The 12614-nt window shown below is 36.1% G+C and overlaps 1 protein-coding gene and 1 long non-coding RNA gene across 2 annotated transcripts; one reads left to right on the top strand and one right to left on the bottom strand.

Annotated features, from left to right (window-relative positions):
* Positions 1-648: 648 nt before the first annotated feature.
* Positions 649-4327, top strand: LOC104233728 (uncharacterized). Its single transcript, XR_712713.2, has 2 exons — positions 649-1385; positions 1672-4327. It is a non-coding gene; the product is annotated as an uncharacterized lncRNA (long non-coding RNA).
* Positions 4328-6858: 2531 nt separating this feature from the next.
* LOC138870868 (secreted RxLR effector protein 161-like) lies at positions 6859-7548 on the bottom strand. Its single transcript, XM_070148708.1, has 2 exons — positions 7278-7548; positions 6859-7133 (listed from the first exon to the last, which is right to left on the bottom strand). Exons 1-2 carry the CDS (start codon positions 7546-7548, stop codon positions 6859-6861), a joined length of 546 nt encoding a protein of 181 aa, XP_070004809.1.
* Positions 7549-12614: the final 5066 nt, after the last annotated feature.

Below are 12614 nucleotides of genomic sequence, written 5' to 3'. Positions count from 1 at the left end.
ATTGGGAACGCAAAAGCGGAAGGTAGCGCAAAAGCGCAACTTCGGTTCGCATCTGCGCTTGCACAGAAGCGGAACTTTTCTATAGGTACGAAGGCTGACCCCCTAGCGCTTCTTCATAGAATGCAAACTCACACACGAGCAATTTTGTCCGCAAATGTGGAAAGTCCTGGACAGAACATATATTTCGAGGGGTTGGTAGTTTTTCATCATTTTTCGGATTTTGGAGCTCGGTTTGGGCGACTTGGGCGAGGAATTTTACAATGTGAAATGGGGTAAGCATTCTTGACTCACATTTGAATATATTTCATGAATTAATCTTCATTTCCGGCGTATGATTATTGATTTTAAAGAGAAATTGTCTGTAGTTTCATAAAACGAATTTTTGAGGTTTGAACATCAATTCGGAGTCAGATTTGAGTGAAATTAGCATGGTTGAACTCGAAATTTAATGGATTGTTAGATTTTGTGATTTTATCATATTCTGAGACGTGGACCCCCAGCGTTGATGCACATCCGCATAGTTCCATCATTCTTCTTCACAAACAGAACCGGTGCACCCTAAGGCGACACACTAGGCTTAATGAATCCCTTATCAAGAAGCTCCTAAAGCTGCTTTCAATTCTTTGAACTCCGCTAGTGCCATAAGATATGGAGGAATAAAAATGGTTTGAGTGCAGGCACCAAGTCAATATCAAAATCAATATCCCTATCGGGTCATGCCAGGCAGGTCTATAGGAAACACATCCTGAAAGTCTCGCACTATCGGAATAGAATCAATAGTAAGAGTATCAGCACCAACATCCCATACAAAAACCAAATATGACAAACACCTCCTTCCTGACCATCAGTTGGGCCTTCAGATATGAAATCACCTTGCTAGGAACATAGTCCAGAGACTCTCTCCACTCGATCCTAGGTAATCCCAGCATCGCCAATGTCACGGTCTTACAACTAATTTATACCCAGAATCATGTCAAAATCAATCATACTAATTAATAAAAGATTAACTCTATTGCCTTCCCTGTCCGCGAATCTTGCACAAATATTGATTAGGTCTCAACTCACAGACCTAATCAATCAAACAAATCTTGCACAAATTTGTGCAAGTTCACAAATCAGCAAGAGAATCATCCTCTTTGCCTTCCCTGTCCGCGAATCCCGCCGGAACTTTCCTTATTTCATCACATGAGTTTGAAATATCAAGTTCTGAACTCAAACACAAATGTGCAACTTCCAGTCTTCGAAGCCTTCGATGCTGCAACAAAATCCCTCATGCATGAGCATTTCATGATGATTATTCGAAGCCAGAAATCAAATGAAATGACCTCTGGATCTCCGATCTTTATTCGATGGTTTCTCACCGGTATCGGCTGTCTCTTACTTAGGTATGACTCTCACTTGTTTTTCCCCTCTACTCACTCAGATTTCACTCGATTATGCTTGCATCACCACTCCTCAATCACTCTCCACTATCGATTTGAATCTGCTCAAACCCTAATGGCTCGATGGGCACAATAAATAGGGCTTTCAATGCTCTCACTAACCAGACCAAACACACAATAAGATATACCTACCAACTATACCTAGCATCTGAGAATTTAATAGTTGTTTGAAATTTTTTGATAAAAGTCGAAGTTCTTGGTCAGTTTTTGCTTTTTCCTTTTCTCTCAGATTCTGAGTGTGATACTGATCGAGAGCTTGAGATCTTGGTTTCATAAAGGCTAATTTGGACACTCGTTTGGATTACTGCCCCAAAGGAGGTCAGTTAAACCTAGACCATGTTCTTCTTTCACTAGTTTAAATTCCTGAATATGAATTATTTTACTATTTTCATTGAATGAGGTTATTAACAATGTGATTCATTTTTTTTATCTATTTCTTGTTCTTATTTATGACTGTTAAGTAGATTCTGCAACCATAAACTTCTTTAAATTATTGAATACTGATATTGCTGTGCATATGATGATTCATGTCTACTGTTAACTTCGAAACGACTAAATAACTTCTTAATATTCTTAATATCAAGTTTCAAATCTCTCTAATATTCTAGTAGCTCTGTTATGACTGTTATGCTAATCTGTCTTGTTCATATCATTTGCATTTTTAATGGTTCATTCAATAACCTACACTCAAATAGAGTGTGATCCTATTTAGTGTGGAGAATCAAATTGTTACCATGGTATTGATGCATTGACTTATGACTCTTGAACCTTTTCTTACCTCTTTAATATATCTCTATTGTTTTGTATTTGCTTGGTTACACTCCTGACTGTTTATTTAAATCTATCTTAAGCTAGTTGGATCTCTGTATCAATTTTAAGCGTGAAGTATGGGATAAGATGTATTCAAGTCATGATGACACATTTGTTTAGCTAAAATATTGCTGCTAAGTTCCATTATACCAGAAACCCTATCCCCGACATGCTTAACATGTTTCCCCAATGTGGTGATAACTTTATTTTTTTTCTTGAAGGCTCACGTGGTGACACCGTTCATAATACTTTCATATATGAACTCTGCTACGTGTCTTTTGTTGTGTTCTTGCGATTCTGCACTCATTCTTGTTCTTCAGTGCCTCTGTTTATCCTTCATGATTATATACATGCCAACATTGTCTTGAAACTTTACTAAGTTCTCTTAAGTATGCTAGACTCAACTTATGAACTCCAAAGAAACACTTTGTTGCTACTACTTGGATATAACTGTCTGCTTTATTTTAATGAAGTTAGTTTGAAGTCAAAACTCTCAAAAGTGGTCATGTCATTAATTCTTAAGGTTCAGTAGGCCTGATAATTTTGAAATCCCATTAAGTACTCTTAGGAGCTCCAAATGGATTTACGAATTTATGGCCTTGCTGATATCTTTAGAAGTTTTAACCATAGTTGCTAATTTATGATCATGTTAAGTGATGTTCTAAAATAAAATCTGTGATCCTGTCATTACTTCAGAAATCTCGATGATAGTTTGATAGGTTGGTAGCATCATGGAAGTTCTGATTATCGTTACTACTTTTGAACTTTTATCAATACTTCTTGAATGCTCTATTTAAAGTTGTTAGCTTGTCCCTCATGGTTGAGGTTATTGATCTGTATTTGTCATTGAAATTGTTTGAACCGTGTCTGCATTAGCATTCTCTAGAAAGCATCAATTGTAGTAATGAACTTGTAAAGTGGTTAGCACCCTTCAGGGATTTCAGTTGTGATTGTTAACCTACCCTCTCCTGATTCCCTCAAATGTCTAGTTGTAACTGATAGTCTGCATCTTGTTAACACTTTTTTAAGAATCCTCAATTAGCATTGTTAACCTGTGTATACTAAATGGGCAAAGCCTAATCAACATGTGATTAATATAATTGAGTGTTGTTGAGACACACACACTTATGATTCATCACATTAGAATTGTATTCTTTTTGCCTTTAGGGTGTCCGGTATCAGTTGTATGGTTCCCTTAAACAATAGCATGATAAGTAGGTTTGAAAGTAATTTTCTTAAGGAATTGTCTAATGTGTCATCTGCTTAGTTCTGAATATGGCATATACATAAACTACCTCCTGCCTCTATGGTATTCTGTTTGGTCTTCATAAGGACGGTATGCATTTCTATGGTATGGTATTGCTAATAGTTGGTTTTTATTGAAAAAGCCCCATTATGATTCAAACCTATAGGGAAGAATGAGTTGTTAGTGATTAAAGGTATTTGGGAGTAGAGTTTAACTTTAGGTTGGGTTGCTCTCCTCGGCACAAGCATTGCCCTGGGCCTTGAGACTCTTGGGAACTTTGAAGTGTCAGGGGATTCAAAGGGGCATCAGCCTTGAGTAGAATTCTCTCCTTAGCCCTTAATTCATTGACACCCATTACTCTTTTTGGTTTTGGTGTTTAATGACAACAAAGGATGTTTAATGTGGATCATTTACTATGCATAACCTCCACATTAGTGTGCCTTTTCTTAGTATTTAAATACTGCCACTGATCTTTACTTTATTTCTTTGCTTATGAATTTATATGTGGTTATATATATAGTATTGTCATTCTAATAACCTTCTCTTTTCTTTTTGGACATGTACAATGATTTGGGCCTCCTGAGTTCCGTAGGACATCCAGCCCTGCCATGGTCCAAAAGTCTGCCATCGATCGTCCATGTTACTACTGGGCCTGCCTTTTGAGGGTCAAACCTTCTAGAGTCACTTCTTTCTCTTCGCTTCTTTATCTGTTGTTTTATTTTTTCTTTATTCTCCGGTTGCACTATGTCGTTACTCTTTGTTGTGTTTCTTATTGTTTTTATCTCATATTTCTGTGACAATTATATATTGGATTGAATGCTTTATTTTATCTTTTAACTCACATAAAGTAACTTAGGTAAGCCTTAAAGAACTTAGGATTAAAAAGGGGCATTAGTTAGCAACTAATTCTACATCCGCTAGTCCTGAATTGTTAATAACTTATTAACTTATTATGCTTCACTAACTCATTTCCTTAAAGATTTTTGAAGCCCAAAGTCTTAACAAAGGAAGCAGTCCTTTCAAAAAGGAAAATCAGAATTGTCGCGATTTTAACCTTCCTAAAAGGGAACCAACTATTTCAAAAGGACTAAGGTACTGCTACCCTAAAAACAAAGGTTTTCACATAGTTTTCTACCTAAAGCGAAGATACATCTCCGGGTCATCTTCATAATACTGTCACTGCATTAAGGTAATATGAACTTCCTGATTTAGAAAACAAAGTGCTTTAACTTAGCTTCCACTTTACACATTTTATACAAACGTTCCATCTTTCGAAGTTCTTTTTCAAGTTTTATGTACTATTTTCTTAAAGACTTTTATTTAAATATATCCTCTTTAAACAAGTACTCTTCCCTTATAGATATTATTTCCTAATATATGGTAAGCTTACCCTTTTGAACACTAGTTAAGACATAGTACAAATAATTTGTTCCAAATCTAGTTTAAGTTCTATGGAGCTACCTCAAATAGATTTTAAGGGATGCCTAACATCTTCCCCTTAGAAGAACAAGAACCATTACCCATAATCTCACCGGTTAGCAGACTAATAAAAAAATACGACCTTTAGTAATTAAATAGGTACCCTAGTGTACCTTCAAATATTAGGTGGCGACTCACTTTCATCAATAACAGAGTAACCACAAGTTGAATCTTATTTTGACTAGTATAAATTAGGGCGCAACAATCACGATCATTAATGGGATTTGAGTCGTGACAAAGATATCTTTCTGGACTGTTAAGAAACCTTCTTATGTTGGAAGAGTGAAATTGGTGCAAATAGTATTGTTTGGTATACAGGCTTATTGGGCTCAGCTATTCATTCTGACAGCCAAGGTTATGAAGATAATAGAAGCGTACTGTGGAAGCTATTTATGGCAAGGAAATAATGTGATTACCAAGAGGGCTTTGATCGCATGGGATAAGCTATGTCTTCCTAAAGCTGTGGGAGCATACAACTTGACTAACTTACAATTGTGAAATAAAGCAGTCATTGCAAAGACATATTGGGATTAACACATACAAAGAATATAATGTGGATAAATAGATGCATGCTTATTACAACAAAGGGAATTAGTTAGATGATATGACTATTTCCAGTAAGCTAGTTGGATAGTGAGAGAGATTATAGGAGCAAGGGATATTGTTAATCAAATCCACAATTTGAACCAACAGGAAAGTCTGATTAGGCAAATGTATATGCAGTTGTTGGGAACTTATACAAAGACAGAATAGAGATGTTTAATGATCCAAAATATAGCAAGACCCAAAGCTTTATTTACACTGTGGCTTCAGTGTCATGGGAGGCTTCTAGCTATTGATAGACTGAATAAATGGGGGCTGCAAATGAATCCAACGTGTGTACTATGTCAGGGGACTATTGAGACTCGAGATCACCAGTTTGGAGAATGTACTTTTTCCAAAGAGCTATGGACCAGACTAATAACATAGCTGCAGATTCGACATGATCATACTAGCACCTGGAAACAGATGGTTAACTGGTCGATACCTCACAATAAAGGGAGATCACAAATGGCCGCTAGGATTTTTAAAATGACTTACTTGAGTATGTCCATGCAATCCGAAAGGAGAGGAATGCTAGACTTTTTGAAGGAGTGGTAGGGAATTCTGAGAATATGACTAGAGAATGTTAGCATAAACACTAATTTATACCAGGATCTTGAACATGATAATCTTACACAAAATTGTTACAAAAAACATACATGAATCGTAAGCCATCATCGTGAAGCGTAAGCGCTAATTGAAATTGGTTTCTCGTCCCTTACCCTAGCTTTTGTTACCGCCGCCTTTAGTGATGGAAGAAAGAAATAAAATACGGTAACCCTAATGGGTGGGGAGATGACCAATTTATAGATGTTCTCACTTAATCAGGTACGTCCATCAAGTAACCAATCGAACGGATGAGATTTACTCATCAATTAAATATAAATTACCTTAAACTTGTTGGGCCACTAATAAATGTAAGAAAATCTTACATTCTCCCACTTGGCCCAATAATCACATAATATTAATATTTAATATCGGAACATTAGTTGTGCGCATAAACAAATCTCTTTTATAATATCCATCATCAATACCACAATACGATAAACTAGTAAATGTGAGTTATAGCGGTTATATATAATTTGTCTACATACTCCCTTCCATATACTACAACATTAGCAACTTATCATATCAAGTTCATAAGTTATAAAATATTATGGTCCACAATAATGTCTCATTGAGACTTATCGTGTAACATCTCAAAACAATAATGGGTACACCATTATTAGAAACATGAAATCATTAGTGTATATCGAAAACACTTAAATGAGCTCAGAGTGTCGAAATATCATAAATACATCAATCATAAATACAACCAAGACCCATTATATGTACATGTTCTTTAAATATCTTTGGATGTAAACCTTTCGTTAACGGATCTGCAATCATGAGATCAGTTCTAATATGCTCAAGTGACACTTTTTGTTTCTGAACTTCCTCCTTGACGGTAAAGTACTTTAATCCCATATGTTCGACACCTTTGGAGTACTTATTGTTCTTGGAGAAGAATACTGCTGCAGAATTATCGCAGTAAATTGTCAGCCGCTTGGTAATGGTGTCGACAACTCCAAGTCCTGAAATAAAGTTTTGCAGCCATAATGCATGAATTGTGGATTCAAAACATGCCACAAATTCTGCTTCCACCGTGGGTGTAGCAATGACAGACTGTTTGGCACTCTTTCACGATATGGATCCTTCAATTAATTGGAACAAATAACCAAACGTGGACTTTCTAGTGTCAATACATCCAGCGAAATCTGAATCCGAGTATCCAACAACTTCCAAATGCTTGGATCTCCTATACATGAGCATGTAATCATTCATTCCTTTCAAGTACCTCAAAACTTTCTTTGTAGCTTTCCAATGATCAATTCCTAGGTTACTCTGATATCTTCCCAACATTCCAACCACAAAACTAATATTCGGTCTTGTGCAAGTCTGAGCATACATCAGACTACCAACAACAGAAGAGTAAGGAATTGATTCCATTTTTTTTCGTTCTACATCATTCTTAGGGCATTGCATGAGACTAAATTTGTCCCCCTTTTGAATTGGGACAATTCCTGCTGAACAGTTATTCATGTTAAATCTCTCTATAACTCTTTCGATATAGCCTTTCTGAGATAATCCTTGTGATATATCACAAAATATTTCTATTCATATCACATAGTATGCCTCACTCATATCTTTCATTTCAAAATTCTTAGAGAGAAAATCTTTGGTCTCACGCAATATGCCTACATCATTAGCAGCAAGTAGGATATCATCAACATATAGGACTAAAAATATAAACTTGCTCCCACTAATCTTTTGGTATATACACCGATCAACGGTATTTTTCACAAATCCAAAAGACGTTATGGTATCATTAAACTTTATAAACCATTGTCATGAGGCTTGTTTAAGTCCATATATTGACTTCCTCAGTTTACACACCATTTGACCTTTTTCCTTAGTTTCGAAACCCTCTGGTTAGTCTATATAAACTTTCTCCTCGAGATTTCTATTAAGAAAGGCAATTTTCACATCTATCTAGTATAACTCTAAATCATAATGAGCCACCAAAGCCATAATAATTTTTAACGAGTCTTTCTTTGAAACTGGTGAAAAGGTCTCTTTATAATCAATACCTCCTCTCTGAGTATAACCCTTGGAAACAAGTCTGGCTTTGTATCTCTCAATATTGCCATTTGAATCGCATTTGGTCTTAAAGACCCATCTACACCTAATTCTTTTAGAACTTTCTGGCAATTCAATAAGATCTCAGACTTTATTGTATTCCATGGATTTTAACTTTTCTTTCATGGCATCAATCCATTTTTCAGACTCATTACTTTCTATGGCTTGTGAAAATAAAATCGGATCCTTATTAAGACCAATGTCAAAATCTAACTCTTGCAAATAACCCACGTAATCATCCGTAATAGCCGATTTTCTAACTCTTTGATATTTTCTTAGTGGCATTTCTTGTGGTTCATTTGTGTCAGATATTTGTGAGTTAGTTTCTTCATGAAGTGTTTCATCCAAATGTTGCTCGGTGTTATCAAAGTATTCTTCCACAACTGGAACAATATTTGGTATTTGTGTGGAAGTAGGAAATTTTTTGGGTAATAGAATATTGACCCTCACCTCTTTAATTTCTACACTTTGCTTTTCAACACTCTGACTAACTTCACCATTCTCAATTAATCTTGCATTACTAGTTTCATCAATTCTCGAACTATGGTTTGGACAGTAAAACACATACCCTTTGGATTTCTCTGGGTAACCAATAAAGTAAGAACTTACTGTTCAAGAATGTAATTTCTTTTCTTGTGGATTATAAACTCTAGCTTCCGCTGGGCAACCCCAAACATGCAGGTGCCTTAAACTAGGTTTCCTTCCTGTCCACAGTTCAAAAGGGGTCTTTGGAACTGCCTTACTAGGAGCCCTATTTAATAAATATACAACGGTTTTAAGAGCATACATCCACAATGATTTGGGTAATGAGGAATTACTTATCATGCTCCTAACCATATCCATAAGTATTCGATTACGTCTTTTTGCAACACCGTTTTGTTGAGGTGTTCCTGGCATAGTATACTGTGCACATATGCCACGTTCCTCGAGGAACTTTGCAAATGGACCTGGACATTATCCTTATTTATTATATTTTTCATAATATTCACCACCTCTATCTAAGCTAATGATTTTTACATTTTTATCTAATTTCCTTTAAACCTCATTAACAAACACTTTAAGAGCATCTGTTGTTTGAGATTTTTCATTCAGCAAATAGATGTATCCATGATGTGAAAAATCATCGATAAAAGTGAGAAAGTATTTTTCTCCACCAAAAGATGGAACATCAAAGGGTCCACAATATCAGTGTGTATAATTTCAAGAAGCTGGGTGCTTATTGTGACACCTTTCTTAATATGCTTTGTTTGCTTTCCCTTAATGCAATCCAAACATATAGTAAGATCAGTAAAATTTAAATTCGGAAGAATCTCATTCTTTATTAATCATTCTAATCTTTCTTTGGATATATGACCCAAACATTTATGCCACAAGTAAGCAGAACTTTCATCTAGTGAACTACGTTTAATTCCAACATTATGTTGAACAATAAGAAGAGATTTAGAAAAACCAATATCGAGTTTAAATTTATATAAACCATCACTAAGAAAACTAGAACCATAAAAAATAGCATTCTTATATAAATTGAAACATCCATTTTCAAACTTTAAATCCAATCCAGAAACATCAAGTCTCGAAAGAGAAATCAAATTCCTAGAAACTGAAGGTACATAAAGAGTCTATAATAGATCAAGGCGACGTTCGGTCCCCATGATCAAACGATAAGTCCTAATGCCTTCAATTAGAGCCTTAATAAGATTTACCATGAACAAGAAATCCTTATTTGGATTTGTAGTTTAGATCGTAAGGAATCCCTGCAACGTAGTAGATACATAAGCAGTTACACCAGAATCAAGCCACCAAGTATTATTAGGAACTTCTATTAAATTTGATTCGAAACATATAAAAGCACTTATTGTACCTTTCTTTTCGAACCAAGCTTTACGTTTCAGGCAATCTTTCTGATAATGTCCTTCCTTGTTACAGAAATGACATGTATCTGCTTTATGTTCTTTCTTAGCATCCTGTGGAGCTTTAGTAGGTGCTTTCTTCTTCTTGAACTTGTTGGCCTTCACTTTAAGTCCTTTACCAGCTCTTTGACCCATGGGTTAATTGAATGACTCCCTTGTTTCTTAAGTCTTGATTCCTCCTGAGTAAGCATACTGAACAATTCACTAACATTCCACTTATCCTTAATAGTGTTATAGTTAATTTAAAAATGTCCATACTGAGGAGGCAACGAGTTCAGAATAAACTGAACCAAGAATGAATCATCCACTTTCATCCCCAAGGTCTGAAGTCTTGCTGCAATGTTAGTCATCTCGATGATATGGTTTTGCATACTGCGTGAACCATCAAACTTCATGATCGTGAGTTCAACCATTAGTGTACCAGTGAGAGAGTTATCTGCAGAGCAACAATGTTCTTTCACAAACTTCAAGTATTCCCTTGCACTTTCTGTTTGTGGAATAGTACTCTTAATGTTGTTTGGCAATATTCATTCACATAAGCATAAGGCTTAGCCTATTAGAGCGTTCCCATGCTTTATGGAAAGATTTCTCATTCGCACTGCTCGAATCAGTAATGGCAGCGGACTTATCATTCAGCAGAGCCAAGTAAAGATCCATCACACCTAAGTGGAACTGGACTTGTTCGCGCCATTCAGGGAAGTTCAATTCGTTGAACACAGTAACAGACGAAGCATGCGAATGAAGAGGAATAACTGCAAAATAGATAATACATGCTCACAAATCAATATGGATTCAACAAAACAGTTAAAGCATATCGCAATTCTCCTGTGGGTAAATACTCCGACACACAATCCTAATTTAAATGTCATTTAGTCTTTAATAGGTAATTAAATATTTTTAACCAAATATATATGTCATCTTTGGACAGACAATATATATTTGACTAAGAATATTAATTTACCTCATCGTATTCATTATTTATAGAATAATTGATTCACCTTTGGGTAAATCCTTAAGTTCTAGCATAGTGAAAATTAACTTATCCACTAATTTTTAATTATAGGTATTTCATTAATTTCATGGATAAACTTGTAACGATCCGGCCGGTCGTTTTAAGAATTTATGCCCCGATTCCTTATTAACTGTGTTTCCTATATTTATTCTGCTATTTTAGTTTGTCGGGATGTTCGGTTTTGAGTTTCGGAGAGTTTTGGGACATTTAGTCCCTAAATGAGAGATTAAGTTCTATAAATTGGACCATAGTCAGAGCAGTGTAAAGACGGCCTCGAAATGGAATTCCGTCAGTTCCGTTAGCTCTTTTGAGTGATTTCGGGCTTAGGGGCGTGATCAGATTGTGTTTTGGTGGTCCGTAGCTAATTTAGGCTTGAAATGCCGAAAGTCAAATTTTTGAAGTTTCCGATTCGATAGTGAGATTTTGATCCGAGGGTCAGAATGAAATTCCGAAAGTTGGAGTAGTTTTATAGGGTTGAATGTGACGTGTGTGCAAAATTTCAAGTCATTCAGACGAGGTTTGATAGACTTTTTGATCGAAAGCGTAATTTGGAGGTTTTGGAAATCCTTAGGCTTGGATTGAAGAGTGATTTGTGATTTTAGCATTGTTTGATGTGATTCGAGGGTTGGAATAAGTTCGTTTGATGTTTTAGGACTGGTGGTATATTTGGTTGAGGTCCCGGAGGCCTCGGGTGAGTTTCGGATGCTTAATGGAAGTGGAATTGGACTTAGGAAGAATTTGGAATTGCTGAACCTATCATAACCGCACCTATGAGTGTGGGACCGTAGAAGTGGCTATGTGGCCTACAGGAGCGAGATTTGGACCAAGCTCCAGGATCCGCAGGTGCGGCCGAGTTTAAGCAAATGCGGTACCGCAGATGTGGCCAAGCGACCGCAAATGCGGACCTAGCCTGTTAAGTGACTTTTCGCACCTACGATGCATTCTTCTGCAGGCGCGGGACTGCATGTGTTCTCCCTTGACCGTAGATACGGTAATCGCTGGGCAAAAATATGAAATTTTGAGGGTTTGGTTCAAAACATGGAAAAATCAAATTGGAGCTCGGGAGAGGGCGATTTTGGGAGGAATTTAAAGAGGAAATAATTGGGTAACAATTCTTTAACCCTTTCTAGTTATATTTCATCAATCTACAATTAGTTTCATCATTTAATTTAGGATTGGAGATGAAAATTGGAGAAAAGATGGAAGAAAGTTCTTAGACCTAGAATTCGAGTTTTGATTGGGAATTTGACCTTAGATTTGGATAATTTTGGTATGCATGAACTCGTGAGAGTATGAGGATTCTGAAAATATAATTTTTCCTGATTTCGAGACGTGGGCCCGAGGGACGTTTTGGTCATTTTTCCTTATTTCGTGAATTAGCTTTGAATTTAATTGTAGAATCAGTTACTTGAAGTGTTATTTACATTATACAATTGAATTGAATAGATTTGGGC

Source organism: Nicotiana sylvestris, chromosome 6, assembly GCF_000393655.2.
Source record: "Nicotiana sylvestris chromosome 6, ASM39365v2, whole genome shotgun sequence".
Lineage (NCBI taxonomy): Eukaryota > Viridiplantae > Streptophyta > Magnoliopsida > Solanales > Solanaceae > Nicotiana > Nicotiana sylvestris.
This window is presented reverse-complemented; position numbering and strand designations above follow the sequence as displayed.